Below are 18575 nucleotides of genomic sequence, written 5' to 3'. Positions count from 1 at the left end.
CTGTAAAGCTATTAGTGATCTTAGAAAGGGGTAGGAAAATGAAAATACATTTTTTTGCATTCAGGATTTTTTTTGACAGTTTGAATTAATCAGGTTACGTGGTGGGGAGTCTCGAAGATAATAAAGGAGAAGAAAAAGAAAGTTAGTGGATGGTGTCCCATTTTAAGATACAAGGGCACCAGAAATTGTACTGCAAAACTTGCCTTTGATTAGGGATGAGACATTGCTTTTGAATGTGGCAATGATACAGCAAAGGTAGATAGAGCAAGATGACTGGGGACAGAAGTGCAGGATAGTATGGATAGCTGTCACAGTAGAAGGAAAAAAGAGCTCTCCATGTATCACACAGGACACGCTGAAAAAAGTATTGAAGATCTTTCCCAGTGATAAGAACAGGTAGTCTAGATTAACAAAAGATTTTGCAAAGTAGGAAAGATGGTACTGCATCTCTGATTAATCTCTGTTTACTCACTCAGGTGTTTTACACAAATGGGATAGGGGTCACCAGGCTTCTCTTGCAGTTCATATTTGCTTGGGCTTTGTATAACTGAGATGCAGTGTTTTCTTGGGGGAGTATTCCTCAGCGCATCTGGGAGGTGCTTGGGCACTTTAAGAATCTGCTTCATAATGCTTAAGAGCAAACCCATGAAAACTAGCGCATCTAGCATGACTTTTTAAGTAAAGGGCTTTTAATTTGGGATATAAGATCTATTTATTCACAACAAATACTCATGATCCATTCTACTGTGCGTTTCTGTGCTAAGATTGCCCAAACCACCTCTCTGTTGAATTTGGAAGGGAGGTAATCCTGTCTACACAGTGATGCAGGAAACCATTCCAGTTGGACTGAAACAGAAATTTGTCCCATTTTCTTTAATTTTTCTGCAACCATTTTACGTTTTTAAAAATCCATTCTCACTGACTTTCTTAAAATGTTCTGGGGGCAACGTTGCCTGTTTTGTATTTGATGCGGAGGATTGCTTCTGAGAGCAGATTTGTTTCAGTTGTGCTTTACACTACACATAGATGGGTAGCAGCAACTAGAACTTCAGTGGACTAACAGCATTTCCATTGGATGTGTTTGAACAAGGGAATATTCAATGCTGGCAGGAAATTAGTTCCTCTGTGGTTTCTTTTCCTTTTTTTCTCTTTTATTTTATTTTTTTTCCCCAAGAATGGAATGGTTGTGTTGTTTTCCCACCCATAGAGACAGTATTGCTCCTACAAAGAAATAAGCTAAAATGTGTGTACTTTAATTATTTATTCTCCAGTTGAGATGATACCAGCAGTTGGTGAGATGATAATAGGGAAGGGGAGAAGCATTGTTCTATTTTTGGTTTTTTCTCACTCAGTTTAAGACCAGGGCCAGAAGACAGTTACATATATGCATGTATTTTAAATGAAATTCAAATCTTACTTATGACAATAGCGGCCCCTGTCCAAAGGACTGTAGGGATGTAACATAACTACATACTAACATAGAAATTGTGCACATGAAAGGGAGTGTATTGTTTTGGAGGACTGTTTTTTTTTGCTAGGACATGGCACACAGAAGCCATCTCATGAACTAAGGAGATATGTGAAAAACAGGTTATCTACCCCATCCTTTCTCAGTATAAAGATGTTTTCTGTACTATTCATCTGAAGTTCTGATATCTCAGTTTCAAATAATTTAATAATGGTGTTTCACATGCTTCTCTTGGATAGGAAATTACTAAAAGTTCCTTGATAGTAGTCTTGACTTTTTCTTTCAGTCTCTGCCTCAAGGTTCAAGAAACCCATCTTGTGCTGGTTTTGTAGCTGACTATATGTTTGTATCACAATAGTTTGACTTGGTAGCTGCAGTGTATTTAATTCTAATATATTTCTTCAAATAAGTAACATTACAATACCAAAACTAATGTAGCTTGTGAATTACTGTACATAATACCTGTATTTGGTATATTCGTAGTATTTCATTTTTATTATTGCAGTCTTTACTGAGCAGACTATTAGAATTTATAAGGAATGGGCTTTGCTAATACTGAAGTTACTCGAGTGTGCTAAATCATGGCAACAGAGCAGGTGCTATTGTCTCCAGCTCTTTCGGAAAAAAAAAGAAGGAAAAACCCTTAAACAATTCTGGACATTTATACCTAAAGGAAATGATCCTTTTCTATTAATATAAAAAGATATAAAAGGATTGTTTGTACTCAGTCAAGGGAATTCTTGGCAGCTGGTTTAAACTTGCATGTATATATAGCACACTGGAGCCTGCTAAGTACCTCTGTTTTCTTTATGGTTGGAGCTTTGGTGCCAAGAGGTCTGCACCACATACAAGCATAGATGTGCTTCAATCTGATGGATTGTCCCATAGTGAACCACATTGTATACAGGACGTTCAAACATGTATTGATTATGTGGTTCTGTAGTTTACAGCAGAATCATAACCTGATGCTTTTAAGTACATATATGTAATCAATCTTCATGTGAAGGAGCTCAGTACAAAAGAAATATTTTATGCTATACATTAGATTAAATTACATTAAATAGATATTATACATTTCTTAACCTCATCACCGTAGCAGTATTATGAATCTATGCAGTTCTGACAAGCATCATCTTTGTGTTGCCTATGGACTGTAAATCTATAATAAGGTTCATTGTGTGTGTAACACTTGTGCTTTTAGTACTGGGTCTCATGGTCAGATACAAGGGAAATCCTCATGTAACACAGATGCAAAATTTTATAGGGCAACTTTTATGTTTATTACATATCTGCAAAACTTTCCTTCAACATTGCATTACAGCATAAGAAACCTGTACACGAGGGGGAAGTGAGAATGTTGCTTAAATTTTAGCCAGTCATGCAAATAAAATTGAAATATACGTGCTTATAGACTAACTTGCTAACTGGTACTGTAATGCCAGCCTCCAGATGATTATTTGCAGAATATAGACAATTTTACTCAACTATTACTTTTAAATGTACAAGTGAATAAAAAATTTTTTAAGACTGCCTTGTGTTAGTAAATTTTCAAAGTGATTATGTTAGCGTGCAATGCCTAGCTGTGTGAAAGGTGATTTTGGCTAGTCGTATTTTTTCCAGTAAGCTGAGACAGGAGTACTTGAATTATTCTTCTGTAGCAGCTTTTGCTTTCAGAAACTTTATTCAATCTTTTGGATCTATGAAAATTAACAGAAATTGAAAATAAGACTGGGGATAATGTGATGATTGTGCTATTTACCTGAACAGTTGTATCTGTATTCACTCTTTAATTCACATTTTCCAGTCATTCAATTTCCTTTTCCTCTCATTAATTGTTATTGGAATTTATATGTTGACTGTATGTTGATATCCTTCATTATATAAGGTTTTAGAAAAATGTTGCTCTGCTGTCACATAACCATCTCAGCACTCAATAACTACATTAGCTGTTGCTGCAGCGTGTATGATGGCTGTCTTATGGCAGGGGAAAGGGGCACGCTTGAAGCTAAGTTTTTATTTGTCTGAAATTCAAAATAATAGCGTACAATGCGATTTAGAAAACTTGGTAAGCATCTAGGTTTTAGCCCATAGATACCAGTTAGCCAGTAAAGCTTGCAGGAAAGATCAGCAACAATTCAATATGTAGAGAGGCGTATAGAGACAATGGCCTGAGTTTGGTTCCCAGACCTTTAGAGGAATACCCTACCTGGGCAAAGCATCCAAGCTGAGATGCCTGGAGGAAGGCTGTAGTATGCAACTGCTGTGTGCATTTACTCAAGAACAGGAAGCTCATCACTGTGTCCTCCACTGCTGAGTTTTAAAATCTGCAGTACACTGCTGTTGTAACCCTGTATTGATGGTGTTCCAAGCCTCACAGGGCTCATATAAAAGCCTGCATCTAGAACTAATCTATTAAATAAAGGTGTAAAAGTCACTGAATGTGATACTTCATACCATAACGACTACTGTGTAGGTGTAAAAACACAAGAATTCCCATCGACAGTACAGACTCGTAATCACTTTTTATCTTTACTGCAGGAAACTCAGATTTGCATTTAATGGTTTGATTTAAACATAAATTTACCAGCTGTGTACAACCAAACTTACCATAATATCTTGAGTCCCCTCACATGACTTAATTTATTAATGTATTTCTAGGCTGTGCAAATAGTATTGTTTACGTCTACAGTGTCATTAAGCTTTTCTTCTTGCTGCGATGCTGTCTTATCATTTCTTCTTCAGTTATTGGTTGCAACAGTGAACAGTATCAGTGACTGAAGATGATTGTGCAGTAAATATATTAAGTCTCATTAATGTCTTATGTTTATTTTTCTTTGCATTTTCTTATATATTTCTTAGATAGTAAAGGAGAAAAAGAACTCTAAGAGTAGTAATAAGTGGCCGACTATGTTTCCTAGTTTTGTTTTTCATTATCCGAGTTAGCTGATTAAGGTCACAGGTTTATGTTTCTAAAAGAGATGTTTGAAATCTAAACATGGATCTATCTCTCCAACAATTATATATATATATTTTAAATCTGTTTGGATTACTCAAAGCAACTAAAGCATTTACACTTTTAATCTTGTAAAAAGGTAGTTTGTTTAAATCGTCTTTGCTAGGTGGTGCGCATGAAGGTCTCCAGCACTTGGGTCCTTATGGCAATATCCCAAACATCGTGGCTGAGCTGACAGGAGATAATGTACCAAAGGATTTCAGTGAAGATCAAGGATATCCTGACCCTCCAAATCCATGCCCTATTGGAAAAACAGGTAATTCTGCTGTAACCTTTGCACCTCTGTCTTCACTGTATATCTTTCAGTCTTTCAACACTGTATTAGACAGTAGGACACTTGATCAGCAATGGGTGTTTTCTTTTATTTTCTACCCCAGGGGACCTGTTGAGCAATCAGGTGGTTTTGATGACATTTTTTTTTAATATGTGCACTTTCTGTATTGCTGTATGACTACTAGACAAGGTCAGGTGGAAAAAATTATCTTGACCTTGGAGCAGAAGACTGAGACTTATGATAGCGTCTTGTTCCTGAGGGAGTTCATTTTTAGGCTGGTCCCTGAAAAAAAGTTATCATTCTATACAGATGAGATTTACCCTTATTTTAGAGACTTTCATTGTGCCAAGAGGAATGAAACGGCTGTCTGCCCTGATCTCCAACCCAGACCATGAGTCAATATTTAAGATACCTTGGCTCCAATCCATGTGGCTTTATAGCTCACTGAGGGTGCATCTGTGCCAAGAAATGGAGATCTACATGGATGTACCCCAGTGCATTGCATGCAGACTCGCTCTGGCAGAGGAACAGTGCAGCCTTGGCATGCTAGAGGAGTACAGTACCCAAGTACGTCCCTTAGGTTGCAGCTACACATTTATCAAGCAATGTGGGTGGCTAGTCCTGAAAGATCTCTAGAACAGCACTGTATGTGCATGATATAGCCATATCCTAAGGGTATTGATCCTTTTTCAGTTATTTGTGCCAAGAAATGACTTCCAGGACTGAAAGTAGTAGTAAAACACCCATTGGCTGCCTTGGGAGCTGAAGCTAGGAATGAGCACTCTTTTTCTTTCATTTTTTATTTGTGAGCTGAGAGATCCTTTCAAAATCTTTTCTGTTTAGCCTTCTTTTATGTTATTTGGATAATGCAAAACACTTGTCTGTATTCTTATGAAAAGTGTTCTAACTATCTTAGAATTGATCAAATAATAAGTAATTGTCATGAAAAGTTTTGCAAACTGTTTTCATATTTCAAAAATACAACAAAATTTTGAATAGTCCTTACTTACTGTTTTCTATTACTATTTCTATACTACTTTCTATTATTTCTATTTTTTATTATGATGATACATTTGTCTCCTCTGAAATAATATCTGATCTTCCATTTTGTTCAATATAGCTGTCTGACAGGTTGCAAATGATGGTTTTAGGTTTTCTCACATAAGAGCACACACATACAGACTTTTTATCTTCAGTGCTTGCCCATTAGACTTCTGTTAATGATTAGATAAATTAAAAACCTGGCATCTACAGAAATACCTTTGAGAATCCCTTCGATTTTTCTTTCTCAGGTGAAATGAAAGTTGTTAGCTAAGCTAATACTGTCAGATCTGAACAGAGGGGGAATTTTTGGGGAACTGCTGCCTGCTCAGATAAATGGCTCTGTCATAGGTACAGTGTGAGTGAAGATAGTATCTACTAGGATTAGAGTAAAATGTTTTTCAGAGCCTTAAATGGAAATTCAAGTGGTGACTGTATTATGCATACAAATTACCAGAGGCCTTCCTCAATCAGGTCTGTGGATTTGATTAATTGAAAACAATTCTTCTAGTCACTGTCTACATATGCACATTCCACAGAGGGAATACATAAGCCTGGAGCACTTGAGCTTGAAGACTTTCGGTTTAGCAGTTGCAGAGGGCACACACATGTCCAACTGCCTTTTGTGTTTTCTTCCAAAAAACAGATGCTTTGATAAGGTCTACCACGTTTCCGTTGTCCCCTGCTTCTCTCTTGAGATGACCCTGTCCCTCCTGAGACTGAAATAATTTCTAAGTGCTTGTAGTTAACATCAATGTTTCTGAATTACTTAGCTAGTATGGTTAGTTTTCCCCTGTTTCCTATTGGCAGGTATTTTTTCCCTGTTCTAAGGAGAAATTAGAGAAAGCAGGATCTGTTGGACTTAGAATAACCTCCTCAGGACATTGAATTAATTCAAGTCAAGTCTTCATTGTTTTCCACATCTAATGGAAAAAGATAATAGATCTGTAAATCTTTTTACATGATGATCTCACAAGGACAGAAGGGAAAGTCCACAAGTGCGTCATCTGGAATGTCTGTCTTCTGGCAGATTTAGCTGCTTGGATGCCCAGTACCATGCTCTGGGTGGTAGGATCAACTTGGGTACATCTGAGAGGAACTTGGACTGCACTTTCCCCATGCTGACAAAGCAGAGGGAGCTCCAGGAACAGACTGCATCCGTAGAGCTACTCTGGGCTCAAGCTGCTGAATCTTTGTTTGATCTAAAGATGACTTACTTTGGTAAAAGGTCCACAAGCTGATTTTTAAAAGGGTATCATCCTTGATGTCTGCAAAACTATCCATTATGATTAAAGGAGGTTTCTGGACTCATCAAGTTAGTTAAAAAGCTGCAAAAATGTCTTCAGCATAAAAATTACACCACACTGCCTTTTTCTTTTTTTTTTTTTTTTGTGAGATCTTATGATGCCTAAATGATTTTCAGCCATTTCGAATGAAGTAGCAAATTGGAAATGGAGTTCCATGAAGAGCTGCTTGGTGAAAGACATTCTGTCTTTGCTCAAAGCATAACTTTAACATAAGCTTCGTTGCCTAAATAATTTCTAGGACCTCCTGTGGGCATTTAAAAATAATAAGAGGATCAGGATAACATGCAGTTCTATGAAAAATCATGCTCAGCCACTAATTCAAAAGAAAAATAAAAAGGAGGGGAAGAGCTTGGAAAATAAACATGTTTTGTTTTGAAGTTTCATTAAGTTGCGGAATTTTTTTAAAAAGTAATTAAATATATATTGACAAACTCCTTTCAAAGGAAAAAAATACTGATATTTTCCAGTCTTCCAGGTTTCGTTTTTTTTTTCAACTGTGTAATTGCATTTAAGAAATTTGTTGATTAATGTGGCATGTACTATGTGTTTCAAAGCTACTAAGCACTCAGTGCCTTCTAACACACTTTTGCAGTTGATGATGGGTGTCTAGAAAACACCCCAGACACAGCAGAGTTTAGCAGGGAATACCAGCTGCACCAACACCTTTTTGATCCAGAGCATGACTATCCCAACATGGGCAAGTGGGTAAGTATATGCTTCTTGCTTATTTTTGTTGCATGTGAAACTTGCTATTGTCTGCATGAGGTACTATGAAACCACAAGGAGAATGTTGTGCTTACTGCTGGGAAATTTGTGACTCCAAGGGAAAGTTCTCAAAAAAGTGAACTTGTTAAAAATACAGAAATACTGCCTGTGATTGATGATAAGCCCATAAAAATAGAAAGTAGGAAACCTTGTCTTATTATCTGTCCTAAAGCATGACAACTATGTATGTGCTAGATAAGTGCAACAAGCCACATTTCAAATTACACTGAACACATAGCCAAAATTAGTGCAGATTTTAGCACAAGATTTCAAAACATAACAGAGCCCCAATGTGAAAGATTATCCAGGTTCAGTGACTACTCGACATTCAGCTACTTAGATGCTAGAAAAAACCCAGCATGAATGGAGTGCAGCAGTGTCTAAACTATTTAAAAAATCTAGGTCCAGACAACTTGCTCTTAGGAGTGTGGCTTAAGGGTTTTGGAGGACGTGATGCTCCTCCTCCTCTATTCATGTGCACTCTACTGAATATCTATTTAACACATTATATATATAATGAATACAGAAAGCTACACCAAGGGCAAAAATATTGCTGTCAGTGTATAAGGATTTTAAAACTCCAGCTAGACTATTTCTGCAGGCTAGAGGCTCCAAAGAGAGCTCTGCCACTTAATCTTAGATTACATCAGTTAAATGTCCAAACCCAAATCCATCTTCAGGCGCCAGTAAAACAATAACAATGATCGTAATTTATGCTTCTAGAGCAAATAATGAAATCTCATTTTACATTGTTATAACACTTTATTTAAGATTGCCCTAACCCAGTGCTCCGTAAGTGTATATCGATAAATGGACATGTTTGGCAGCCTCTTCTGCTGTAACTGTGAGACAATGATTCATTGTTCATAATCAAACCAGTCTTAAGATTTATAGTCTTAATTACTTATATGAGTGCTAAATTTCTAGATAGAATCAGGCCAAAAATCCAAATTTTGGAAGCTTTTGTTGCATTCTAAGTAATAACCATCAAAGGTTTTCATTTTAAAAGCACCAGATGGTGGCCTTTCTTATTTATGCCAGATAATGCTGTTAATTTTCTTATTATTCATAAGTAATTTACTTTCATAATACTCTTTTAAAGACTATAAAAGCACTTCTGTAAATCTTTAGCTTATAACAATATTTCAGAATCAAGCATACATACTGTATTGTCATCAGCAATGTATATACTTAACAGATGACAGGTAGTCATTAGTGAATACCAGCCTTTTTTCATTTCTCCATCCATCACTATTAATTCAGGGAAAAAACTGCTCATACATGGATTAAAAGCGACTGTTAGGTACTAAACAGTAATGATATCTAGCTGCAGTGTAGCCAGCTCCAGATCCTTTTAATTAGAAATGAAACAGCTGGTAATGTGTTTGATTAAATGTTCTGCTGAGATTCAGGAGAATTGCCCCGGTTGCCTTCTCATTGTATATTACTGCACATTAAAAAGATAAATACAACGGTATCTGATTTTATGGCTGGTTTTGTTATTTTTGTCTCTCTGGAAAAAGCACCCTAAAAATTAGCTGTTTGAGACTTTATAAAGGAGAGAGATAAGGTAGATCAGATCTTTTAGGTCACTTACTGTCATCTGGATTAGGTAGTAAGTGACTGTGGGCTGCCCTGGGGGTAACTGTGAGCATCCTCATCCTCCCGCTACCCCCAGCCACCAAATTCCCCTCTGCCTGCCATCGGTCGTCCCTCTTCCATGGAAAAGCCTCTGACCAAATACCCCAGGGCTGTAATGGCTGTGTATTTACAGACAGCATTTCCATGACCGTGCTGTGAAGGCACTAGGCTGTCACTACCATCTGAAGCCCTTGGAGCCAGTCTGTTTCCTGGACCTGGGCAAGCTGGCATGTGCTCACAGCTCTTGGGAGAGCTTCTCCCCTGCCTTTTCCTGCCACAGAGCAGTTGAAGCAGTATTGCAGTTTCCACTGACTTGTACTCTTGAGAAGCCAGCCTGCATTCCTTAGCATAACCACAGTAAAACCCCAATTACATTAGCAGGTAAGAAAAAACAGCACCTGCTTGTTGATGAATAATGGGAAAGAGACAGGTTGGTTGGTTTGTTTTGGTAACATACTCCCATGCTTGCAAAGCTGTGGGACCCTGAGAATAGCAGACGGGTTTTATGAGTGTAAAACAAGTCTAGAAGCTGTTTCATACAGCGAAGTGTAGAATTCTATGTAGATGCTGAATATTATGTGTAAAAACTGCTAATAGATATGAAGATACAAATACACAACTCATGATGAAAGCATACTGGGTTGGGAGAGGGAAGAAAGAGGAAAATTTTTCCTGTCTTTGGGACAACTCTCCATATATCAATATGCTGACCTGTGGGAAGTCTCAGCAACAGATTCTTTATAGGGTGAGATACACGGCTTACACTTTCCTCTCCAGCCCTGAAGACTCTTTTTTTTCTTCTTATGTGGACAACATAGAGGGGACAATGGGAATAGTAAGATGAGGGACCTTTGAAAGTTTCTGCCCTAGTGTGCAACTGTAATTTCTAAGATTTCTGGGGGTTTTTTTCCCCCTCAGTTCAAACTTTTCCTTCCAGGAGACAGATACTTTCCATTTGAGCCTGACTTTTCTGAATCCTGCAACTTGGCTCTTCAGATGATATGAAGAAGTGGTTTTGGTGTCTAGAAAAGTTTGCATGAAGACAGCTACAACATGCAATTTACAATTTGCAATCTGAAGAACACTTGTATGTGAGCTGTAGATTGAAACCCAAAGTGTTAACTGCTACTGCGTGTAGAGGTTAAAAAGAGGAAGGAAGTTCAGTGGTGTTTTCTTACACCAGATTCAGTACAAACAGAAACCCAAAAGCAACTGCGTTTTTCAACAACATTTCTGTTTACTGAAGCAATGGAGAACATTTCACTCTAAGGGTAGAAATAATGCTGGTTTTGCTTACCAGTCACAGTGGAAGGATCCAAGGCAGCATAAAGAGACACAAATGGGAAGCAGGGGATAAAAATATTCGACTCCTTGTTAAAGAAGTTGCCATCTCTGGCTTCCTAATTTTAATGAAATCCTGAAACTAGTCCCTCATAAATTCCATTTTATTCCACCTTCAGTTATAGTGAGCAACATTAAGTGCATCTTTCTTTGCCAACTGACATTTTTAAATATCTGCATGGCAATGGTGATTATTAGGATGCATTATGGTAGACCTTGTCTCCCTCTTCAGTTTCAGACAGTAAATACAGATTGGTTAATTCAGTGTAGTATGCTTGATGTAACAGAAATTGTCATGCTTGATATTCCTGATAAGGTTGTAAATTGACTGAAAAAAAAGCCCTCCCAAAAGGGTGTAACCTTGCTAATGCAGTTTCCCTTTCAGTTTTGTTTAATACTTGAGCAGGTCTAGACTACAGAGCTGCTGATTATTACTGACTTAAATTGCAGTGAGTCTGGAACATCTAAGGGTAAATACCTCTGGCATTAGTTAGTCGGTTGTAAGCATTTTAACTTCTGAGCTTTTTCCACCCAAATCCCAACATGTAATATCCAAATTCAGGTGACTGGGAGGGTGCAAAGAATGCTCCACGAGTGAGGGGAAAGTAGCAATTCACATGCAGCACGTCTCTGTGTAAGTACCTTTAACTGGAGACACTCTGTGCCTTCATTCCTAACAACTCTTAGGTGAGGGATGAGAATGGTGAACACTTCACAGGCAAATTTTGGTGGCTGATGAGCTTGGGCCCTTACACAGTGGAACATATTTTCAGGATTGCTATTACCATACGAGCGTACTCAGCTCATGCTACATAATCTCATTTACTTTGCACTCTACATAATGCTTAAATAGTAGTTACGGTCTGAAAACATTCCCAAACAGACTAAACAAAATACAATCTTCCTGAGCAGGAACAGTTAAATTATAAAAAATTTTCCTGAGTGACAGAAATGTTAGCTCTAGTAGTCATGCAATTATTTTTATTTTAGAAATGCTATTTTTCCTCTTGTGAAAAGTATGAGGTCAAATAGCTTACAAAGAGAGGCTTCACTGGTGCTTTGTTTCCTAAAGAGAATAATTTATGTATCCATGGGTTTCTTAAAATGTTAAATTTACGTTTTCCCAAAGTGAGTTTGCATAAATGACTAGTCAAGAATGTCTCCCTTGGCCAACTTCATCTCTATTCCCTTTTGGCATGGCTCAGACAAAATAACTGAGGTTGGGCAAGAGATAGGCCTTGTGAATTTGGAGTTTAATGAACATGAGAATTACAAAACAGGCAATTTTGGCAGATTTTTCAAGAACACTTGAAAATGTTTGTTTTTTCTCATATCAAGGCTGCAGAGAGGGTAGAAGTGTTTGCTGAATTTGTCTCGCACTAGAATTACACTTTCTATTTATATAATCAGTGTTAGATCAGTTGTTTATAACAGAATTAATAGCCTTGTTTATACAGTGTTCTGCTTTTATACATGTAATTCTTCTCTCCTTCCATTTTCAGGTTAGGGTTTAGTTTTGTTTTTCTTCATAATACACAATTGAAACAAAATGTGTTGAGCATGTGTGTGTTATTCCAGACTTTATTAGAATTCACTACTTGTATGAAATGCAACAATATGTGGCTGTGCTTATGTAAACTATGGGAAGAGGGGCTTTTTTAATGTTGTTTTGGGTTTGGGTTTTTTTTCTCATCATCATAACTTTCTCTTCTGCCAAGATGATTTTGGCAGTTTTTAAAAGGTTTGCCATTAAAAATGTTATAGACCAAATGGTTTTTAGAAACTTTATTGAGGGCACTTCTTAAACAAAGGAAGATTTGGCACAGTACTCCTGCAGAACTTTGCACTGAGAAGTGTTGATATTTGGAAGGGAATAAGCAAAAACAACAAAACAGTAGGAATGACACTGACTGCCGTTTTTAAAAGGCATCAGAAAATCTCTTGTAAAGTGAGTAATTTTGCTTCTGTGCTTGGGTCACCTCAAATATATAGAATTGTGTACCAGAGGCAGGATTCCTGCTTCCTCTCCCTCCCAATCTTAGTTTTCTTCTTTTGCTTCTGTCTGTCTTTCTTTTTGAGTCTGTATGTATTTATACCACGTATCTCATAATGGGGAACATTCAATCTATATGATTATACTAGCATGTACTTAAAGCAGTTATTGCCTGAACAAGGACAATAATGTAATGCAACATAGTGGAAAATAACTGGCTTTTTAATTGTTGATAAGACTGTGGCTGTTCCTGAAGAACTGCACAATGTTAGCAGGAATATCCAAATACTTACTTGTAGTTTATCTTCCCCATAAAACCACATGCACCTCTAAACTTGCTAATACTTAACAGCAAAAGTAGTATTTTAAAAGAAGAGTGTAATGAATGTGATGGCTGTATTTTTTCCCCTTCCAGGGCAAGAATTTACTTTTTGAGAAGATTAATGGTGGTCCAAAAAGAAGAAAGAGGGTAACTATCGGAATACATTTATAGGCCCTGTATCATCTTGAGAGCTAATAAGAATTAAAATTGTACTGTGGAAATGAAGAACTAGTCTAATACAGCTGCATTATACCTAAGAAAATGCATACAGTCAGGCACTCTCTGTGATAAATTGCTACAGCAAGCTTCAGGACTATCCACCGAGTACGAGATGTATTTCTCTAAACAGCTTGTTGCTTTCAGAAGGTGCATTTCAGTGCAGAGCTTGAATTTAAAATCTTTCCATTATCTGTGTTTTCAAATTGATTCTATTTGCATAAAACCATTTAAAGTAATTTAAATGTCTTTAAAATGGAACATTACAGTTTCTGACTAAAAATATTGGTAAAATTAATTACCACTATCCATGCATGTGAATATGTTTTTGAGTATAAAAGTGACAACAGAACTGGTCCTTTAGCTGATGTAATTTGACTCACTTACATACTTAGATTTACCACAGATTAAACTCCTATCTTACTGTCCCACTTACTTGAAAGGCAAAGATGAATGGATTCTCATCTTTCTGCCCCTGAAATAAGAGAGGCAGTTCACATATCGTAGAGAACCTCTGCACAATCCACCTTACAATCTTCTACCGCTTTTTGGTAATATGTTTTACCAAAAATCACTTTGCCATAGAGTAGCTTTTCAAAATATGACAGCACAGTTCATATTGTAAATGAAGTAATTTGGTTTAAAATAACTGAAGTGTAAGAGAAGATCATATTATTTATTTATTTTACTCTCAAACCTAAAGTTTTTGCTAGAAAGGGAGAAGATGAATTACCAATTCACACACCACTAGCAATAAAATTCTTCATCCATAAACTAATAACCTATCTTGAGCCTGCTTACATTTGATTTTTGACTTTATTAGGAATGACACTTAATGCTGAATTTGTTATCATGTAAAGCATGTTATTGTTTTGAGAGTAATACTGTAATGATTACTAATGCTTTAAATGAACAAGTCAGAATTTTTACTTTATCAACAGAAGGGTAACCTAGAGCTGTCAGAAGCAGACTGTATTTTTCCAGAAACCAAAAACGCCACTAAATTATCCTCCTGCCTTCTGTGGTCTATGCCCTTCTGCACATATAATTTAGGCAGCACAGCTTATGGCAACACATTCGTGTTTTGAGTCAGAATGTCCTGATTATAGCTTAAAGCACATCCTATCACATCCTAGGGATCTGAACAGGCTGCACCGCTGGGCAGAGTCCAATGGCATGAGGTTTAACAAGGCCAAATGCCGGGTCCTGCACTTGGGGCACAACAACCCTGTGCAGTGCTACAGACTAGGAGAAGTCTGTCTAGAAAGCTGCCTGGAGGTGAGGGACCTGGGCGTGTTGGTTGACAGCCAACTGAACATGAGCCAGCAGTGTGCCCAGGTGGCCAAGAAGGCCAATGGCATCTTGGCTTGTATCAGAAACGGTGCGACCAGCAGGTCCAGGGAGGTTATTCTCCCTCTGTACTCAGCACTGGTGAGACCGCTCCTCGAATACTGTGTTCAGTTCTGGGCCCCTCACCACAAGAAGGATGTTGAGGCTCTGGAGCGAGTCCAGAGAAGAGCAACAAAGCTGTTGAGGGGGCTGGAGAGCAGGTCTCACAAGGAGCAGCTGAGAGAGCTGGGGTTGTTTAGCCTGGAGAAGAGGAGGCTGAGGGGTGACCTCATTGCTCTCTGTAACTACCTGAAAGGAGGTTGTAGAGAGGAGGGTGCTGGCCTCTTCTCCCAAGTGACGGGGGACAAGACAAGAGGGAATGGCCTCAAGCTCCGCCAGGGGAGGTTTAGGTCGGACATTAGGAAAAAATTCTTCACAGAAAGGGTCATTGGGCACTGGAACAGGCTGCCCAGGGAGGTGGTTGATTCACCTTCCCTGGAGGTGTTTAAGGCAAGGGTGGACGAAGTGCTCAGGGCCATGTTTTAGTGTTTGATAGGAATGGTTGGACTCGATGATCCGGTGGGTCTCGTCCAACCGGGTTATTCTATGATTCTATGATTTCTGGCCTGTTACAGTGTCAATGTAGACAGAATCCAAGTATATACTTTTCTCCTTCACAGATACAGTAAAAAATTCTAGTGTGGTGATTTTTGATGCCAATAAAAATTGTTTGCTTAAGGACAATCTTTGGATGAATGCAATTTTTCCAGTATCTCCTGATTCTTTTCTGGCTAGCTGTGCCACAGATACTACTTTTCTTGGGGTATTTCTGTGCTTTTTTTTCACCAAAACATAGGAATTCAAAACTATACACCCTTTACCACACACACAAAACCAGCTTTTAAAATAGGCATGAAATATTTCTTTTCAAATATCCCAAATATTTGTCAAATCTTTGGAAAAGATTTTGGGGTTTGTCTGTCTTTGAACTTAAACCTTGAGTTTCTCCAGTATTAATCATAGCACAGGGCAGTCCTTTTGCTCACTTCTACTGTTTTTTGAGCGTTCTGCCTGCTGCAAGTGAAAATATAAAGATGTTAAGAACCAGAAGTGAATGTGGAAAAATCTTTGAAAATAAAACTAACACTAATTTAATGCTTTAAATTGTTAAAAATAAGACACATGTAAATGATTTGTTTGTGTTTGTTTAAAGAAGTTCTGTTTAATGTTAATTTTGTGAAATTCAGCTGTTGCATAAACTTCTAGGAATAATATGAAGATTCTTAGGAAGATTAATTGGTCTCTTTTTTTGGAGTGGTACTTGCTTGTTGTTCTTTGAAATAAAATAGATGAGAATTAGAATACATAAAAATTTTAATTCTTCTGAACCAACAAAAGAAAACACAAAAATATAAAGCAAAATTTTTGGCTGATTTGTCTAAAAAATGTTTAATTCTATACAGCTGTGCTCTGAGCCCACAGCAGAGTGGCTCACTGATAATAGAAACAGTCCTGTCATGGTTGGGATGTTAAGATTTTGGGCAGGTCTATGCTCATGCACAGAAATTAAAGAAAAGGGAGAACTGCTGGGTCATTGGAGGCTTCAATGTCTTGCACTGCAATGGCTGCAAAAAACAACATAGTAGCAAATGGCAAATACAGACCTTTGTTAAATATACTTATTAGGTGTATGTGTAGCTGTGTTTATACACGTGCCTATAAATATATGAATGTACAAACAAATGTAGTTTTGTATACTCCAGAAGAATAACACGATAGTATCATCTAGACACAACACATAGTACATGCTCAGCCTCCTCTTCTCAAGGCTAAACAACCTCAGCTCTCTCAGCCGTTCCTCATAAGGCCTGTTCTCCAGCCTCTTCACCAGCTTCGTTGCTCTTCAGGCATATGCTTTCTTCAGTACTATGATCTCCGAACAGATTTGAGACAGGATCTGTTCATGTTCAGTCTCACATTGTGCTGCTTGCATGGTGCAAAGTGAAGTTAAACCCTCTCCAGGTATGATCTTTCCAGCATTCCCTTGTTCTGGCAGTGGCAGGAGAACCATTTCCTACGCCAAAACCTTGCTTGGCTCTGCTTCTGGCCAGCAGTTTTTTATCTTGGCATCATGATTCTAAGAGAGGAAGTGAGGAGGGGTTTCCTGGAGAGGAGATGGGCTGAAGAAGAGACTTTGGTCAAAAATGGTATTATAGTATCTAACTTGTCTCCCAGTGTAAGCTCTGTCAGAGGCTAGTGATTTAAGCTAAAGCTTACCTGTACTTCTGTCTTGCCTCAAGAATTACAAGTTGGATCTGCTGCTGCTTCTCTGCTGAGTTGAGGGAAGGAGGAGTGTAACAAAAGGAGTATTTAATGCAGACTGTCCTATATTGTCATTAGTCCTCCTTCATTTGTATTCTTTTTAGTGGGCTGGGTTAAATTCTTGCACACATGCAAATATTAGAAAATACTAAAAAATATTAGAAAATAAAAAATTAGAAAATATTTAAAAATATTAGAAAACAAAACATTGATTTGCTCCTAGATTTATTTCTTGGGAACAATTTATCTTTTTTTTTTTCCTAGTCTGCAAGTATTTGTTAGACAAGAAATACATACCTGTATCCACTAATACTATTACCTTTTCTATGTTTCCCTGTTTCTTATAAGTATAAATAATTATTTTTTTTTCAGAATGTGAACCCCTTTCTGCAAGGACAGCGACTGGATAATGTTGTAGCAAAGAAGTCTGTTCCACATTTTTCAGATGAAGACAAGGGTCTTGAATAAGTGCAATAAAAATGAATGATGAAAACTCATGCCATCCTCTGCTGTATTGTAATATTGCTTATATATAATCATCTATTAAAATCCTTGTGAATGGCAGCATGTTTATTATTTATATAATTGTAGATGAAATCCAGCTGTATCTGTAACAGTATGTTATCCTAGATAACAAAAATATGGTTCTGCTTTTTGTTAAGTTATGGTAAAAGGACATTTCTGTTGTTTTTATTTTAGTCATGGAGCAAACTTTAAAAATGTTAGTCATTTTAATAGCTTACGTGAGGTAAATGGTCTTAATGAGCAGCTTGTAAATAGGAAGATATAAAAAAATGCGCAGTCTGATTCCAACATTTAATCTTAAATGTTACTGTGTTTGACACATGAAAATTATAGTTTTATATTTTGTTCACAAATATTGTTACTTAGCAAAGATAAAGTATTTGTTTTACCCAGACAATTTTGGCTTTTGGTCTATTTTAATAAACATTTGAGCAATCTACAAGGTTTGCAAAGTGACATTTTCCAAAATATTTCAGAGGCTTGTTTGTCTAGGTTATTGCTGTGCAAATTTAAAAATTAAATATCTGCTTTTTGACTCTGTCCACTGGAGTATTTTTTGTTAGTTTTAATCATTCCACGTCCACTGCTGTCCTGAACACTTGCGCATCTTTCTTATCAACGATGCCGTTGTGTGGAAATCAATCTCCCCCGGCTTTTCCTTGTCTTAGTAACAGCAGTATTTGTGCATTATAACATGCTTAAATTATGAGTCCCTGGGCTGTTAGAGGTGAAGATGGGGACATTTGTCTGTGCTAATAAGGTTGTGTCAACATCCTCTGAATTCAAATACAGGATATGGAGGTCATTATAGTTGATGATCTTCTGGAAAACTGTGATACTGTAATAACACTGGTAGCTATCACTGCTCTTGAAGTTACTCTGGGAAGCTTAAATTGCCTCCTTGCCCCTAGAAGTCTGAAAAATATTGTATTGCATTAAACTGAGGTCTCCCTTTCTGAAAGATGAGAATATAAAATTACCCATTTCTTTTCATTTTCAGTGAACTGTCTGAAATATT

At 37.3% G+C, this 18575-nt stretch overlaps 1 protein-coding gene across 3 annotated transcripts in view; it reads left to right on the top strand.

Moving 5' to 3' along the window:
- LOC138721288 (neuroendocrine protein 7B2-like) overlaps nt 1-18195 on the top strand; it is a 79306-nt gene extending 61111 nt beyond the window's left edge. For all 3 annotated transcript variants that reach the window (XM_069858222.1, XM_069858223.1, XM_069858221.1), the window contains 4 exons: nt 4588-4737; nt 7696-7808; nt 13259-13312; nt 17405-18195. In XM_069858222.1, coding sequence (XP_069714323.1) covers nt 4588-4737; nt 7696-7808; nt 13259-13312; nt 17405-17500 — 413 coding nt within the window. In that variant the 3' untranslated portion in view covers nt 17501-18195. The remainder of the gene's footprint in view (nt 1-4587; nt 4738-7695; nt 7809-13258; nt 13313-17404) is intronic.
- The last annotated feature ends 380 nt before the right edge of the window (nt 18196-18575 follow it).

Source organism: Phaenicophaeus curvirostris, chromosome 5 (assembly GCF_032191515.1).
Source record: "Phaenicophaeus curvirostris isolate KB17595 chromosome 5, BPBGC_Pcur_1.0, whole genome shotgun sequence".
NCBI lineage: Eukaryota > Metazoa > Chordata > Aves > Cuculiformes > Cuculidae > Phaenicophaeus > Phaenicophaeus curvirostris.
The sequence above is the reverse complement of the archived record's forward strand: the minus strand, read 5'-3'. Positions and strand labels throughout refer to the sequence as shown.